General features: G+C 40.6%; 1 protein-coding gene and 1 long non-coding RNA gene across 7 annotated transcripts in view; one reads left to right on the top strand and one right to left on the bottom strand.

The window, feature by feature from the left end:
- The window catches only part of FRY (FRY microtubule binding protein), a 455382-nt gene that overhangs the window by 273475 nt on the left and 165632 nt on the right, over positions 1-16275 (bottom strand). For 2 of the 6 annotated variants that reach the window (XM_064361736.1, XM_012465523.2), the window contains exon 1: positions 825-1232. The exons of the other annotated variants lie outside the window; for them this stretch is intronic. In XM_064361736.1, the coding sequence (XP_064217806.1) occupies positions 825-894 (70 nt within the window). In that variant the 5' untranslated portion in view covers positions 895-1232. Of the gene's footprint in view, positions 1-824; positions 1233-16275 lie in introns of those variants that run through there. 6 annotated transcript variants of the gene reach the window in all.
- Positions 976-12435, top strand: LOC105726192 (uncharacterized). The gene is made up of 4 exons (XR_001109459.2): positions 976-1239; positions 5029-5092; positions 5446-5555; positions 6559-12435. It is a non-coding gene; the product is annotated as an uncharacterized LOC105726192 (long non-coding RNA).

The following is a 16275-nucleotide window of genomic DNA, read 5'->3' as shown; positions in this document are numbered from 1 at the left end:
TGTTTTTAAACTGTTCGGAAAATACAAGGCATCACTGATCACCTGAAGGCCTCATTTTTAATTTGATTCCAGATCCATGACAGCTTAGAGGTTGTCTTTTTGAAATAGCATATTACTAAAATCCTTATGTAGGTCAGAAATGGAACTTCAGAACCATCATATTCTGCTATCCTACTAAATAATTAGGGTCAAAACCTCACTTGTCTATGTTTCAAAAAAGCACATTATTTGGACCATAGTAAACATCAGGATTTTAAAAAATTCAAATATTAAATGGCATTCAGAACATCATCCACATGGACGAGGGAGAGATCAAATAAATCTGCAGATGCCTCTATATCAAAAAGGATGTCTTAGGTTTTGGACTATTAAGTACTTTTCCTTCTTCAGACAATACCCTAAAAAAACAATTACAAAGTACTCTTAAAACCCTGCCACACCCCTTTGATTAAATCACACTTCACAAAATATTTAGAGAAAGCCTGAACAAATAAAATAAACATCAAGGCAGGAAATGCAGCCAGGAATGCCTGATCCTGAGCTCCCCCAGAGTCTGAAGGGCCGCCTCACTTGAAAATTCAATCAAACACAATCTACTGTAATTCCATTGCAGCCTTTGCACTTAAGGAAAGCTAGTTCAGTCTCTGATATTTTGATTTTCACATCAAATGGAAGCAAAAAAAAAAAAAAAAAAGGAAAGGAAAAGAAAAAAAGAAAAACTTCCACGGCTCAAAAACATATGTGTCCAGTTGAGATTTTCTTTCTCCAGCCTTATGCAACATTCAGCAAACTAACAAACAAAAAGGTTATTTTCTATTACTCACTATTACTCCAGGATTTCAGTAAATATTTGATACTGATCTCAAAGAAGCCCGAATCCTGCTGGCTGGCCATGTCTGCGGCATACAAAGAGGCTCGGAAGACGGGCAGCGGCCGGGAGCAGGTACCGGGCGTGATGCGCCTGTCACAGGTTGTGATGTCAGCGCGGGGTCAGGCGCCGAGAGGCAGCTCTGCGGATCCACCTCCGGCTCCGGCCGGGAGTCCTCATCTAAAGGACACGGAGGAGCGGAGAAAGATGCTCGGCCGCTCCTCCTCCTCCGGGTCCAGGACTTGCTTCTTATTTGCTGGGCGCTGATCTCCTTGCAGCCCTCGGAGGCGGAGGCCGCGCTGCTTTCATTTCGGGGCTGTCATCGCCAGAAACGCCGGCTGCCAGCCGCTCAGCAGCTCGGCTCCAGCCAGGTACGCAACCGAGGAACACCCCACCTGCACGGGGATCGGCCTTCTCCTGGGAGGGAGGGTTTCTGGGCCGGCCTCCCTGACGCGGTGCAGGAAGCCTCCGGCCCACACGACGGCCGCGGGCTGAGGGATGGGCCGGGAGCGCCGCCCCCTGCCCCTGCCCACTGTCTCAACCTGAGCTGCGGCTCAGCCTCCGCCTTGGCTGCAGGAGGAATTTCCCAGCTTCCGCAGATCCTCTCTTCTTCAGCAAGGCTTCCCGTGAGCGGCCCGGGTGTGCTCTAGCTGCTGCTTCCCCTTGTGTCTGTCCCTGAAATAAACACAACTGCAGCACGCTGCGGTAAGCAAAGCTGCAGCCCTGCATCTGGTTGCAGCGACGTTTTGAAAAACCCCATCCGTCAGCCTCGCTGCAGTAAGGAGCCTCAACAAGAGGACGCTTGTCTGGGCTTTTTCTTCCCTGCCTTTCACACGCACGGTGGAATCTGCATTTTGTGCTTTTCCCTACCAGAAATGCAGTCTCTTTTTCAGGGGCCCCAGAGCCCGAACGTGTGCACTCTAAGGGAACAGTACAAACTGCTTAGCTGGCTTGGTTTTGTAATGTCACACACTCCACAATGAGTCTTATTCTCAAACCTCTCAGCTCTAAGACTCACCAAGCCCAGTGAAGCTTATTTTATTTGTATGAAATGGATAAGAAGCAAAAGCATTAGATTCCTTGCTGTACAACAGCGTTTGATTCCATGAATTCTTGGTATCAGGTGTCCTGATTTTGGTTAGCTTTGTTTCACAGTATCATTTAGCTTGACCAGGGGATTAAATGAGAGCATTGTATTTTAATAATGACAGCTTATGTTGGAGCAGGTAGGATTTGGTCAACTATCTCATAAACCACAGGATCCTTCCCAAGCCCCAGGACATTCATGATTAATGTTTTCTAAAAAACAAAACAAAACAAAAGTAATAAACCATGTTAATAAGTATTTAACATAGCAAATATTGGGTAAACTCCCCAAATCAACACACAAACAGGACTTCCTAGATTAACAGTTCATTTTAGAAATGGAAGGGAAAGACTACAATGTATTTTATTTTTAAGAAAAAGAATTTTAAAAATTCATCACTAAAACTTTTAGAACTATGTCCTGAAAGGCCCTAAGATACTTTATCAATATAATGAGCTTTTCAAACTCATTACAGTTACTCAAATGGCAAGCACTCAACCACTCAGATTTCCAACTCCACTTATATACTTTATTCTGATGAAATCTCTCATCAGACCGACTTCTTTTTAATTCATGTGCAGACTAAGGTTGATGAGCTGATTTTCTTTTATCACTTGTACTTTGAATGTGTGCATTCTAGGTACAACAGGCCCCAAAGGTTTTACCTTGAAACAGTTATTATATCTGAAAATAAATTTCCTACCTATACCCATCTGATCTGGTGCTTCCCCAAAACTCAGATGGCAATGAATGAACAGGTAGGCTGCACAGTGCCCTGGAATTAACAATGGCAGGGGCTCTCAAGGCAGGGCCCTATGTTCGCCCTTGGCATCAGCCCTTACCAGCTTTGAGCCCTAAAGTAAGCTATTAATTTTGTGAAGCCTTTGCTTCCTCATCTGTAAAATGGGGTTGTGCCTACTTCCTACAGTTGTTGAAAACAATAAATAACATTATGTATGAAAAGGACTCAGCATAGTATCTTGCACATAGTTAACACTTCATTAAATTTTAGCTACATTGGTTTTTGTTGTTGTTGTTGTTGTTGTTTTTTTTTTTGAGACAGAGTCTTACTCTGTCATCCAGGCTGGAATGCAGTGACGTGATCCCAGCTCACTACAACCTCTGCTTCCCAGAGCCGATTCTCCTGCCTCAGCTGCCTGAGCAGCCAGGACTACAGGTGTATGCCAACACGCCTGGCTAATTTTTGTATTTTTAGTAGAGACAGGGTTTCACCATGTTGACCAGGCTGGTCTTGAACTCCTGACCTCAGGTGATCCGCCTGCCTTGGCCTCCCAAAGTGCTGGGATTACAGACATGAGCCACCGCGCCAGGCCTATTCATGAATCCTTAGTGACTCTAGAACTTTTTTAAAAAAGTTAAATACTATTTTTTTTTAACTATGTGGTTTAAAAGATATATTACTATTGAACACCAGTGGTAGCTCTTTGGGGAAAGCAAGTTGGAGACATTTAAAATCAGTTGCAGTAAGCAAACATGCTATTCTATATTGTTACTCAAATATATATAGATTCTCTCTGTTGACTTTATTTAAAAAAATTTTAACTGGCTTTTTAAAGTTTTCAATATTTCATTATATAAGTTTTCAGTACTTAACTACTATAAACATACTAACTTGCTGAGAATGCCACTCACATATATTTCAAGGGAAACTATCATAAAAATGTAAATGCTATTTAGAAAATAATGTTTTCAATGGCAGCTAGCTTTCCCTGTGAGAAGTAAATCAGCAACTAAGAGCTCAGTTTCTGTCTCTTAGAACCTGAAATCTTGGCCAGTGTATGCTTTTTTTTTTTTTTTTTTTCATTTGAGTACCTTTAAAGAGGGCATATATTGTAAAAGAACAGAAAAGGGCTTTTGTTTTGTTGAAAGGCCTGCAAATCAAATAGAATGACACCTGCTGCAAGCTGAGTTGAAACATTTATCCTTTTGTCTCTTCTCTCTGGGGGGCTTAAAAAAAGTAGTCAGAAGAGGCACCTGGACAGAGGTACTTTAAAATACAACAGTAAAATCTGAATTTGTTACTGGCTTGGTAGTGACTTCCGCTATGATTTAAGAGGACCTAAAGCTATCTCAGCTTTCATACCTGTAAAAATAAGAGATCTTTCCTTAAAAATCTTAGGAGAACACACAATTAATCGTCAAGCACAGAATTAGGCATATATGTTGGGGGCTGAGTGAAAGATAACAGTAATACAGGAAAAGTGGAAGGCCTCAGGAAATGGTATCAAAGAGTTGGAAAAGGTCAGAAAGCGGCCTGACACAAGTGATGACACTAAATGACGCCATCTACATTTATTGAATATAAATATTGTACTAAAAATACATATATTTTTATTATATTTAATCCTTACCTCAAACCTATGAAGTACTATTATTAGCTCTATTTTACAGATGAGAAAATTGAGGCTTAAGGAGGCATAAAATAAAGTCATATAGCTGGTAAAATTTAGGTCTATTTTAGACTCTAAGTTATTTATCATAACTTGTTATTATTTTTTTTAATCTCAAGCAAGGTGAGAATCAAGTGCTTTAGAGAAAGTTCAGGAAAAGGCTGGGCATGGTGGCTCATGCTTGTAATCCCAGCACTTTGGAAGGCCGAGGTGCGTGAATCACTTGAGGTCAGGAGTTCAAGATCAGCCTAGCAACATGGTGAAACACTGTCTCTACTATAAATACAAAAATTAGCCAGGTGTGGTGGTGCAGGCCTGTAATCCCAGCTACTCAGGAAGCTGAGGCAGGAATCTTTTGAACCTGGGAGGCAGAGGTTGCAGTGAGCCTAGATTACGCCACTGCACTCCAGCCTGGGCAACACAGCAAGACTCCATCTCAAAAAAAAAAAAAAAAGAAAAGAAAAGAAAGTTCAGGAAGAGATGCTAAGGTACTCCTTAACACAACAGAGATGCTTCAGGTCCCACTGTCTCTCCCAGCCTACTCACTGCCTTCCTGCCTGGCTTTAGCCTGGGTGAGGTGTTTCCTGGGGGCTGTAGCTCAATTCCAAGGAATCAAGAGAACAATGTCTTTATTTTTCACATTAATTTGATTCTTTATACAGGCTGTGGTCTCTACAAGGATGCCTGATGGAAATCTAGTCTGAACTCCACTCTCCAATTTGGCAGGTACAGTGGTGGCAATGGGCTGCTTCTACCCTGGCATGGGTCTGCATCAGCCCAGGACTCAATCCAGAGGAAGGGGTGCTTATTTTTTGATCAAGGATATCACATGGGCTAGTGGTAGCTCTGGGTGGTCAGTGGGAAGGAGGTGGTCAGAAGGAGTGATCCATTGGTCACCTATGTACCTCTGTCCTCGCAAGCCATGTGGCAGGGTGGGATGAGGGTGGTAAAAGAAACAGGGATTTTATCTCACAATCTATGGCATTTACTCTCCTCCTGCCTTGATCCTTATTATAACCGTCTGTCCTGTCTCTCCCTCCAGAAGACTCGTGTCTTACTCAGCTTTGTGTTCCCTACAGCTCCTAGCACACAGTAAGTCCTCATGCAATAAACATATGCTGAGTGATAAGTGGATTAGCAAGCTTGTCATGCCTGCCTACTGTTATCTGCTGCCTGTGGAAAAAAATATGTAAGAAATGCATTATTTTTATTATAATTCATACTTAATTTACTCTTTTTAAAAAACCATTTTGGACAATTTTTTGAGGCTAAATTGTGTGGCATTCAAAAAAAGTGAAAACAAAGCCTTGCCAACAGTCTGAATGCATGCTAACATCAAGAGTCATTACCTAATGATTTTAAAGCATCTGACTGAGTTGATTGGGTTAGGATTGGAATCCACCCCCTTTCCTTGTGGACAGATGCATGTGGGTACACATGTGTAATTACTGTCACAGAGTGACATGTACATTCATGAACAGAATGTGTTGGACAGAAATGTTTCACTAGGATCCCAAAGAAACAAAGGAAAATCACTAAATGCAAGAAAATAATTGCTTTATCAATTTTTGATCAGCATTTCAACTTCCAAAAAGGCATGAAATATATTTCCACTATTATACATTTTATCTTAAGAACAGTTCCAAATCAAATTAAGCATCCCCTGAATTGAGATAGAAAGACAGCAGTTACAATCTATGGTGGCAAGTATGGAAGAAGAGTTTTGTTTTTCTTTAAACAGTAGAATAAGAGGCCTTTTAGAGATAATCTAAAGGACAAAGTGTTGAGATAAATAACAAACTTCTCTTTTGACCTGTTTTCAATGCACAATTTAGACGGATCTATTCTATTCTAAAAAATATTAGAGAAAAAATATGAAATGATGCCACAAAATGTCCATGTGGTAAGCATCAAACACAATAATCATTCTCTTAAAAAAATCCAACCCACATATATAAGTCTTCACAAAAATAAATTCAGCAAGTTTTGAAAAACATTTATTCCATTACTATCCACTGCAAATAATTGTCCTCAATGCATTGAAACACATTTAAATTTTCGAATGCAACAGAACTTCATTATAGCAGAGCTTGCTGTTGTTCAGATTCAAATATAAACAATGAAAATTATGTCTTCTAAAATTGTTTTCGTTGAAACATAGCAGCAGAACTCATGTTTTCTTTCCTCCTCAGCTCCCCTGCAAAGGGATTTTCTAAGGAACCCAGGGCCAAGACAAAGGAATAGGGAGGAAGTCTAGCACAATGGGAAGCCCCTGAAGGGTTTAAGCAGAAGACAACAACAGATGCTGAGAAGTGGCAGCAGGGAGTGGAGGAAAGAGAGCCTGGAATTTACCCTGCTTTCTTCTCTGCACATGGAAGGCCCCCTCCATATGTCCATTGTCACCCAAGGCATTTTGACAAGTCTAGAGTGGGGTAAGAGAATGGCATTTATTGAGATCTAATAATACTGAGGCCTGGGGCTGGGGTGTACATCAGAAGACATTCATAGACAAAGCTGAACAAAGGGTCACACCCACTGGCACCTGCTGGGCACTTCTCTAAAACTGGCACTGAGATATCATTAGAATGAATTAGAACTAGGGCACCAGTTAACCCAGGCCTACACACTAGTGAAAGGAAAATTGAGCCTCTCCCTTGACCTTGCTTCAGACAACTGAATGGTGACTTCAAGAACAAATATTCAAAGGATATTAATTAGAAGGGGAGTGATATTGTAGACCAGACCATGCTCTATCATGTAGAAGATGTATTGTTGGCAAAGTTGTTGAGCATCTTATGGCCTCATTTTCCTCATCTGTAAACTAGTGCTTGTCACACAAGTCTGTTATAAGGATTGTTACATCTATGCCTAGGCAGATGACAACTATTATGTAGCAAATCTGTAGTGAGAAATTAACCCAGAATATGCAGCACAAAATGCCTCCTTAACTTCACAGTCATGTTAGGAAAAGAGTTAGAAGAGAGGGAAAGAGGAGAGAGACACTGCCCATCATAGAGAGATCCCCACCCCCATACACCTCTGCTGGCTATTAAGGTAAGGTAGATCTGCTCACAAAGCTGGAAGTTTTGAAAAGGTGAAGAAAGTCTAAACATATGCACATACAAACAATATTATTTAATATTTTAGTGCTTCCAACATTTGATGCCCAGGGTGAACTTCCATTTGAGTAGAGGTTCTAGTTAGGTTAGTATCACCTCAAAATTTACCTAATTTAGTCTTCTCATCAACCTCTCAGAGTAGGGCCTGCATATTTGGATATTACTAACCTGTAGCCAAAACCAGGAGATGTTATGGTTCATACATATTTTGCACAAATAAAGACTGACCTCAGTTTCTGCAGAATAAGGTCATAGCACATTTAGTATTTAATGTAATTTAAAGACATGTATGCAAAAAGAAAACATGGCAGAATTTCCCCTCACTGCCCCTTAGCATGAAAGCATACAACACTAATGATAACTTTATTATCCTATTTTTGAATACCACCAGCAATCTGAATATTTATATTCAGATGCAAACAGGTCGAATATAACTGGCCACAATAGAAGCCAACTATTAAAACATAATTATAAAATATTAAGTCCCTTCTGAAGAAGCAAAAAATGGCATTTGCGGCTGGGCGCAGTGGCTCATGCCTGTAATTCCAGCACTTTGGGAGGCCAGGGCAGGTAGATCACCTAAGGTCAGGAGTTTGAGACCAGCCTGACCAACATGGTGAAATCCCATGCCTCCTAAAAATACAAAAATTAGCTAGGTGTGGTGGCAGACGCCTGTAATCCCAGCTTGAACCCAGGAGGTGGAGGTTGCAGTGAGCCGAAATTGCGCCACTGCACTCGGCGACAGCCTGGGTGACACAGCGAGATTCTGTCTCAAAAAAAAAAAAAAGGCATTAGCTTTGCATATTATTATTTACCAAAAATACACAGATACATAATGCTTAACAGTATGAAAATAATTATATTTATATCAATCATCATCACCCTTTAGATTTGCCATCTACAGGAGAACTAAGAAAATGTTGGTTCTTCCCTGTATAGATGATAATCTAGCAAAACAAAACAAAAAAGAGCACTCTCACAGTTGTATTGAAGTTACTGGGTGATATTTCTATTTGGTAATAAAAATTCAATACCTTTTAGGGCTAGAGTGAATATTCCCACCAATGTTCCCAATTTTATACACAAAAATAAATATTAGAGTTTAAATCATAAGGGAAAGACCCAACTTTCCTCAAGGTACCATTTAATGTACATAACTATTAAAACCTATAATTTCACATCAATAAAACTAAGGAAAATTAGAAATTTTGGATAGGTTTTTAGTGCATGCTACTTAAATTTTACATTTCTTTTCCTTCTAGGTGCTAAAAAGTTTTTCTTTCTAGGTATGACCATATGTTTATAGTCACCTATCAGCAAAGGTTGAAGGGCTGGGAATTAGGAAACATGTGATTCTGCTTTTAATTTTGACCCTGATTCTATGACCTTCAACATGTTATTTATCTAATAAAAGAAGAACACTATTTCCCATCCCCAAACTGCCTCGTCTCTTTGGGCAAGCCAGTCTTTGGTTTTCTATACCACTGGGAGGAACCATCATCACACAGGAAAAGCAGAACCCTGGGTAATAAATTGTTCTATGTAACTCTTTGGCATACATTATTTAAGTTTTTGCCAATAGATTCACCTTGTTGGTCATGTTCTGATAAAGCCAATGTCAAGAGTATTCATAAAAACACACACTGGGTGACTGGCAGGAGAAGCTGATGTAGGGCTGAAAAATAACTAGGGATTAGAAAGCGATAAATCAATATAAAAACGATCAAGTTGTCTACTGTGAAATTAATGAAGCAATATCAAAGTGCTTTGTTTGGCTTAGAGGAAAACCAGTAGAAACTATATAACTAGACACTTCTTGTAAACCAGGAATAAAAATAGCCACACACCAGGTTATTATCACTGAGATTAAGGACAGTGGTCCAAGGCATTAAAGGTATGCACAGCATCACTTCATTTAGAACTACCACTTTAAAAAGAAGTGTGTACCTCACTGAGCATCACAGATTTCACCTTCAGAGTCTTCAAAATGACCATCTGTTTATGGAGCTGTCTGGTACAGACCCTGGGTTTCTGCCTTTTAGAAAACGGTGGTCTAAGCCTGACAACAGTGGAGCAGAAAAACCCATACATCACCTTCCCTCCCACAGACGACGTTTAACCGTACAGTAGTAAAAATGTGACTGTGAAGGGGTAAGTATATTTTAGAGGACAGAGAAAGTCTTACAAGGCATGTTTTTAGAAAGGGTGGGAAATCACCACCCTTCTTTGACCAGACAGGCAGGGCTTTGTGTAGGAGGGTGCGGCTGTCAGAAACTGTCTGAATGATGGAAGGCAGCAGCTTAGCAGGCTACTGGGAAGAGCGACTCCAACTGCACGGCTCAGCTTAGGAGGCAGAAGTGAGGTCAAGAGTAATGATCTTTGCAGACATCTGTAGGGGTGAGATCACTCTGAGAAGCTCAAGGAAACAGAAGTGGAGGGTCATGATTCTGACCCTCAGTGTTAGCTGTGGATAAACCCAAGCTCGTGGATAAACTCAAGCTCATGGTCAGGTAAGCCCTGCTCCACCCAGTAATGGCCTCAGTGATCCACTTACATGTTTGACCTATTTCTTTCTCATTTATGAGGTGCACATGATACTGCCCTTTATATAAGGTTGTTTCATGATCTTAAAGGAGATTATGTAGATGAAAGGGCTTTATATTCCCAGGGTGCTAATATTAGATTCTCAGGGCTCCATCAGTGTAAGAATTAGACAAATAAGAGGGTTAAGTGGTCCCTGGTCAGCCCATCACCCTTAAAGAAACACACTGGTACCTTCCCTCATTGTATAGCCTGCTGGGCTTTCAGTTTTGGGTTTAGGGATATGCCAGGGTGTCCTGCTCTTTAAGTGGCCATTCATCAACTCCAGGAATGTGCTGGTGGTTTGCCTGAGTCTTATCCAAATGCCACTCTGGACTCTGGATAAATACAGGATGGGTGGCAACTGTGGTCACATTACTACTCCACCCTACCACAAACCTTATTTTTCAACTTCTTTGCTCCCCAAGGGAGTTCCCCCTTTTTCTTATCCTTTAAAATTATTTTTAAATATTTACTTGTCTATGAATTCTTATATCCTTACCTTAGTGTATGATTATCCCATATATAATTTAAATTTTCTGTTCATTATAACAAGGGGTAGCAGAAGCGTAAGGGAAGGGACATGGATGTGGGCCTTTACCAGACTTCTGGACAAAATTTGAGATGACTGGGCAATTCCAGTAGTGAGAAATGTGTTAGGAGAAATGCTGAATACAGAATAAGCACAGCAATATGCTCTCCTTTGGCTTTATATCTACTCTTCCAGAGGAGGAAACTGAAATTTATCAGGGCGGGTAACAGCAGAGTAACAATAGTAACAGTAACAGTGATTATTGCTGGTCATGTGATAAAACCAAGATTGGAAATCAGATCTGGTGCTAAGTCAGTGATTTCCAACAGAAATGCAATGCAAACCACACATGCAATGTTAAATTTTTAAGTGGCAACATTAAAATAACCAACAAGAAGCAGGTGAAATTAATTTTAATCATCTATGTTATTTAACCGAATATGCCAAAAAATCATTTCAACAGTTAATAAACATGAAAAATATTAGTGAGACATTTAATATTTTTTGTACCAAACAGAATCCAGTGTGTATTTTACAGCAAATCTACATTTGGACTAGCTACATCCAAGTGCACAACAGCTACTTAGTGGCTAGTGGCTCTCTTATTGGACAGGGTAGCTCTAGACGGTTCCTGAGTATTCTTGTGCCATAAGCCCTATTGGCAATCTGGAGAAGTCCATGAATTCCTTCTCAGAATAATGTGTTTACATGATTAAAATGGAAGACACAGGATGACAGAGAAAGCAATTATTTTGAAACATAGTTACTCAATTATTAAAAAAAACACAAAATTATGGTATTGTGTATACCTGCTTCTTTAAATAGCACCTTAAATAACATTATCCAGAGGCAGTTATAATAATTATAAGCAATTTTAAATAAAATAATGATCATAAATATTTCAATATGCTTAAAGCAACTCTAATGATGATGAAAATATCTGTGACTTCAACTGGTAGCAAATTAACTTTGAGTTGTGGAGTTAACTTGGTGGGTCAAACCAAGATACTTTTCTAATGACATAGAATAGGAGGGAATACATTAGAGGGCATGATTCACTGTCAGGGTGAGTACTATTTCATGAAACCTCTGTTATATATGTATGTATACATACACACAGTTAAATACTGGGTTGCAATGTAAAATGTACTTTATATTGTGAGTGGTGGTTTTAAAAAGTTTGAAATCCTCATACACTGCTAGTGAGAAATCAAAATGGTTTAACTACTATGGAAAGAATTTGATGGTTCCTCAAAGAGTTAAACACAGAATTACCATATGACCCTGTAATTTTACCCCTGTACATGTGCCCCAAAGGAATGAAAACAAGTTATTAAACAAGTCTATGTACATGCATGTTCACAGCAGCACTATGCATAACAGCCAAAAGTCTTCAATGTCCATCAATGGATCAATGAATAAACAAAAGGTGGTATATACATGTAATGGGATATTATTAATCCATAAAAAGGAATGGAGTTTGGGAACATGCTACAACATGGATGAACCCCAAAAATGTTATGCTAATTTAAGAAGGCCAGACACAGAAGAGTCACATATGGTTTGATTCTCTTTACAAGAAATATCCAGAATAGGTACATCCATAGAGACAGAACACAGATGGGCTGTTGCCAGGGGCTATGGGGAGTGGAGAACAGGGAGAATCTGCTTAATGGTGAAGAGGTTTTTACTTTGGAGTGATGGAAATGTGATGGATCTAGATAGAAATGGTGGTTGTGTAACACTGTGAATGTACAAAATGCCACAGAAGAGTCACCTTAAAATGGTTAATTATATGTTGTTTTACTGCAATAAATTATTATTTTTTAAAGTTTGAACGCCTTTGCCCTAGAAGGTCTTTCCGTTTGGAGTGTACTCATTTGTGGTGCTGCTACATCCCCACCTAGTGGTGGACACACCTTGTGTCTGGGCTCCAGGACTGAAGATGCCTGACTGCTAGAGACCACTTTCACATCACAGTGGGAGTTCAAGATCTGAGGCCACACCTAGGCCCATGCCTACCTGGGATGAATATTTCGTGTCTAGACATTGACAGTGATAACCACCAGCCACCCTGAGCTTCAGGCAGGAAAGAAAAACGCTTTCTAGTCCTGGCGCTCATATATTTCTCAAGTTATGGAACCTTTATGGGATTGATTTATACAATCTATAAAATCTGTAAATCAATCCCATAAGGGATTTTTAACTATATTTTTAAATATAGTTTAGCTTATATAGTTATATATAAATAACTATATGGGTAAAATACAGTTTAACTATGTAGTTTAACTGTATTTTAAACTATTCATAATTGCAACTCAGAACTCATGTTAAATTAAAAAGAGGGTGACTTAAGAGGCTTCCTTTAAGCAAAGAGGCTTCCTTTGATTGCCTGTAAGATCAAAACAATACTCCCTACCACAGGGCTATGGTAAAGGTTAATATAAGGTGGCATAGGAAGTGCATCTAATACCAGTAGATGTTCGTAAAATATTCATTTCGTTCCTCATCCTGCCTGATTTCTAAAGATACTTGGTATGAACTTATGAACCCCAAACAAGTTGCTTCCAAAAGGGCTCCCCCCAAACTTCTGACTGTCATTGGAAGAAAGAAAAAGACTGTGGGTGTCTGGAAAAAAAAGTGGCAGGGATCTGGAGTTAATATAAAAGAAGACAGAGCATAAGTAGAGAACACAGGGCAGAAACTCAATATGATACAAAGCCAAGTGACAAAACAGCAGCAGGGACCTAGTGAGCACCAGGTGTATAGAGGGGAGGAAAGAGAGAGGGAAAGGAAGGGTCCAGCAGACATTCCAGTTATTGCCACGAATGCTGCCTGAAGGTGACAGACAGACAGACACACACAGAGCAAGAGAGAGAGAGGATGCCAAGAAATGCATACGGCAAAAATATTTGGATATTTTTGCAAGTGGGCTTGCATGAAAGATTCCAACTTTATAACATGTTCTATAAAAATGAAATGGAAGGCTCTAAACTGTGAGACATAGTTACAAAAAAACAACCAGAAAAGACATGATGAGGCCAAAGGCAGGAAACAAATCATGAAATTAATTTGAAATCAAATACTGTAAAATTACCAGAGCAGAAAACACTTGCTCCCACATCAGAGTATTCAAGATCTGTTGGAAATTCTATAACGTGGTACAATTTGGCATTGGAAAAACATGGGGAACAAAATCAAAACACAACTGGCAGGGCCAATGGGGCAGGTGGTGAGTAGAAAACCCCACAGGCAAGTCGGGGAAGCAGGCCTCCCTACTAGGCCTTCCTGAGCCCAGCAAGCATCCCTCACTGCAACAGTCATTTCTGCCCTGTCCACTCCACAGCCTTCCTGCTTCTCTCCTCCCATCTTGCTCTCAGGGATGACCCTGCCTCCTACACGGCACCAGATAGAAAGTCTCATTTTTCTGCTGTCAAATCCACAAAGCCACCTTTGTCCCCTCTCCTGACCCTGTTTCCGCCTCGTGCCCAAGAGGCTCACTCCTATGGGTCTCTTGCATCTTAACCTTTCCCTTTCTGTGAAATCTTTCTTGCCTCAATGAAAACATAGCCAATACCTCTTGTCTTAAAAGCAAACAACAAAAAACCAAGAACCCTTCCTTTATCCCACATTTCCTTCCAATTCTGATATGGTTTGGATCTGTGTCCCCACCAAATCTCATGTTGAATTGTAATCCCCAGTGTTGAAGATGGGGGCTGGTGGGAGGTGATTGGATCATAGGGTAGATTTCTCATGAATGGCTTAGCACCATCCCCCTTGGTACTGTCCTCATGATAGTGAGTTCTCATGAGATCTGGTGGTTTGAAAGTGTGCAGCACCTCCCGCCTCACTCTCTCTGGTTCCTGCTCCTGCCATGTAAGACGCCTGCTTCCCTTTGCCTTCTGCCACGATTGGAAGCTTCCTGAGAGGTCTCCAAAAGCAGAAGCCACTATGCTTCCTGTATAGCGTGCAGAACCATGAGTCAAACTTCCTTTCTCTATAAATTATCCAGTCTCAGGTATTTCTTTACAGCAATGAGAGAACAGACTAATACAAATTCCTAGCTTACCTTCCTGAGTTCCCAATCATCACTTAATGTTTCAACACAGCTGCCTTTCTACGCAGCCTTCAGTTCCTCTCTCCACCCCGCTTCCCCCTTCAGCCCCTTTCAGGCTGACTTCTTGGCCACACTTCCACTAAGGTGATCAACAGCTTCCACTTAGCCAGTGGGCACTTCTCAGCCCTTAACTGAAACGGCATCTCCGTAGCATTTGATGTAGCTTCATACCCTTCTTCTTGCAACTCTCTTCTTGCTTTCATGACCTTACACTTTCCTGGTTTTCCAGGTGTGGCACAGTTGGCCCCTGCCTACCTCTCCAGTCTCATCTTGCACCATCCCTGCCACCCGGGACTCCTGCACCTCAGTGCTCAGCAGTACTCCTCCACCTGCCTAGAAGCACTTTCTTCTTCCCTTGGCTAAATTCTATTTGCCCTTCATCCATCTAAGTATTGCTTTCTCAGAGAAGCCTTCCCTTAACTCCCTGGTCTAAATCCAGAGCCACGGTTGACATTTCTTATTGATACAAATACTTTATCACAATTTGTAGTTATGCATTTATTATATAGCTAATTTTCAACATGCTTTCTCCCTGTTTGGACTATAAATTTCACTAGGTACATTCTATGTTTATTTTGGTCAGCATCTTACTCCTATGTTCTAGGACACAAGGGAAACACAGCAAACACAGCACATGGTAGACAGTAAGAAATTACTGAATGAACAGCATGGGGTTAAATGAATGAATGAAGATCTTCTCACCAATGGCAGGGAGTCAGAGCAGGTCAGTGACTTTACTTTGGCTGCTTCAGACCTTTAGTTTTCCCCATGCAAAAAGCTGTTCATTCTTTTTTAGGCCCTTGGGTATCTGTTTGAACAAAGTCCCGTTTGGACTAAGAGAAGCATGATGGAGAATAAGCTGGCAGCAAAGGGTGGAGAAAAGCCAAGGAAAGAAAGCTGCTGGAGAAAAACAGTCTCAATTCTCTCAGTGTCTGACTTCTTACAACCTCTGACCATGTCAGTTGTAGATGGGGCTCTTTTCCTACCAGTGTAATGTGGACTTGGATGCTGCAGAAGCTCTATATGTGGAAGGAAAGGAAATGCATGGAAGGTATGGGGAAAGGGAAAACAAAGGGAAGTTCTGAAGACAGGCTCAAAATCCAGCAGATCTGGGAGGAGTAGATCTTATAAGTCATTGAATCAAATCCACTCACAATATAGATGACAACCTCAAGCCCAAGTTGTAAACGATGTATCCAAGGTCCTCACTGATGGGAGAACTGGATGGACTAAAATCCACTGCCCTTTTGTGTACCCTCAAATGCCTGTTGAGGCAGAGAGCTGAGACACTGATCCTGTTACTTCTTGTGTGTTAAAGAAGACATTTCTCACTGGAGCTATTTCACAATCATGCTATTCAAAGGAAGGGTTTTATGTCTACTAAAGACTACTTACATCAAAGCTATAACATCTCTAGTAAGTTCTGAAACTCTTTTTTACTTAAGAATAACTGGAGGTACTACAAAGCCCCGGGACAGGTGTCTAACTAGGATTGGCCAACCTCATCCTTTAAAACACCGTAAGATCCTGTTGATTTGAATGTTGATGGGGGGCAGGGCAT

The sequence above is a fragment of the Aotus nancymaae genome, unplaced genomic scaffold (assembly GCF_030222135.1).
Source record: "Aotus nancymaae isolate 86718 unplaced genomic scaffold, 86718_ANA_hifiasm-v0.15.2.pri h1tg000043l, whole genome shotgun sequence".
NCBI classification, from domain to species: domain Eukaryota; kingdom Metazoa; phylum Chordata; class Mammalia; order Primates; family Aotidae; genus Aotus; species Aotus nancymaae.
This window is presented reverse-complemented; position numbering and strand designations above follow the sequence as displayed.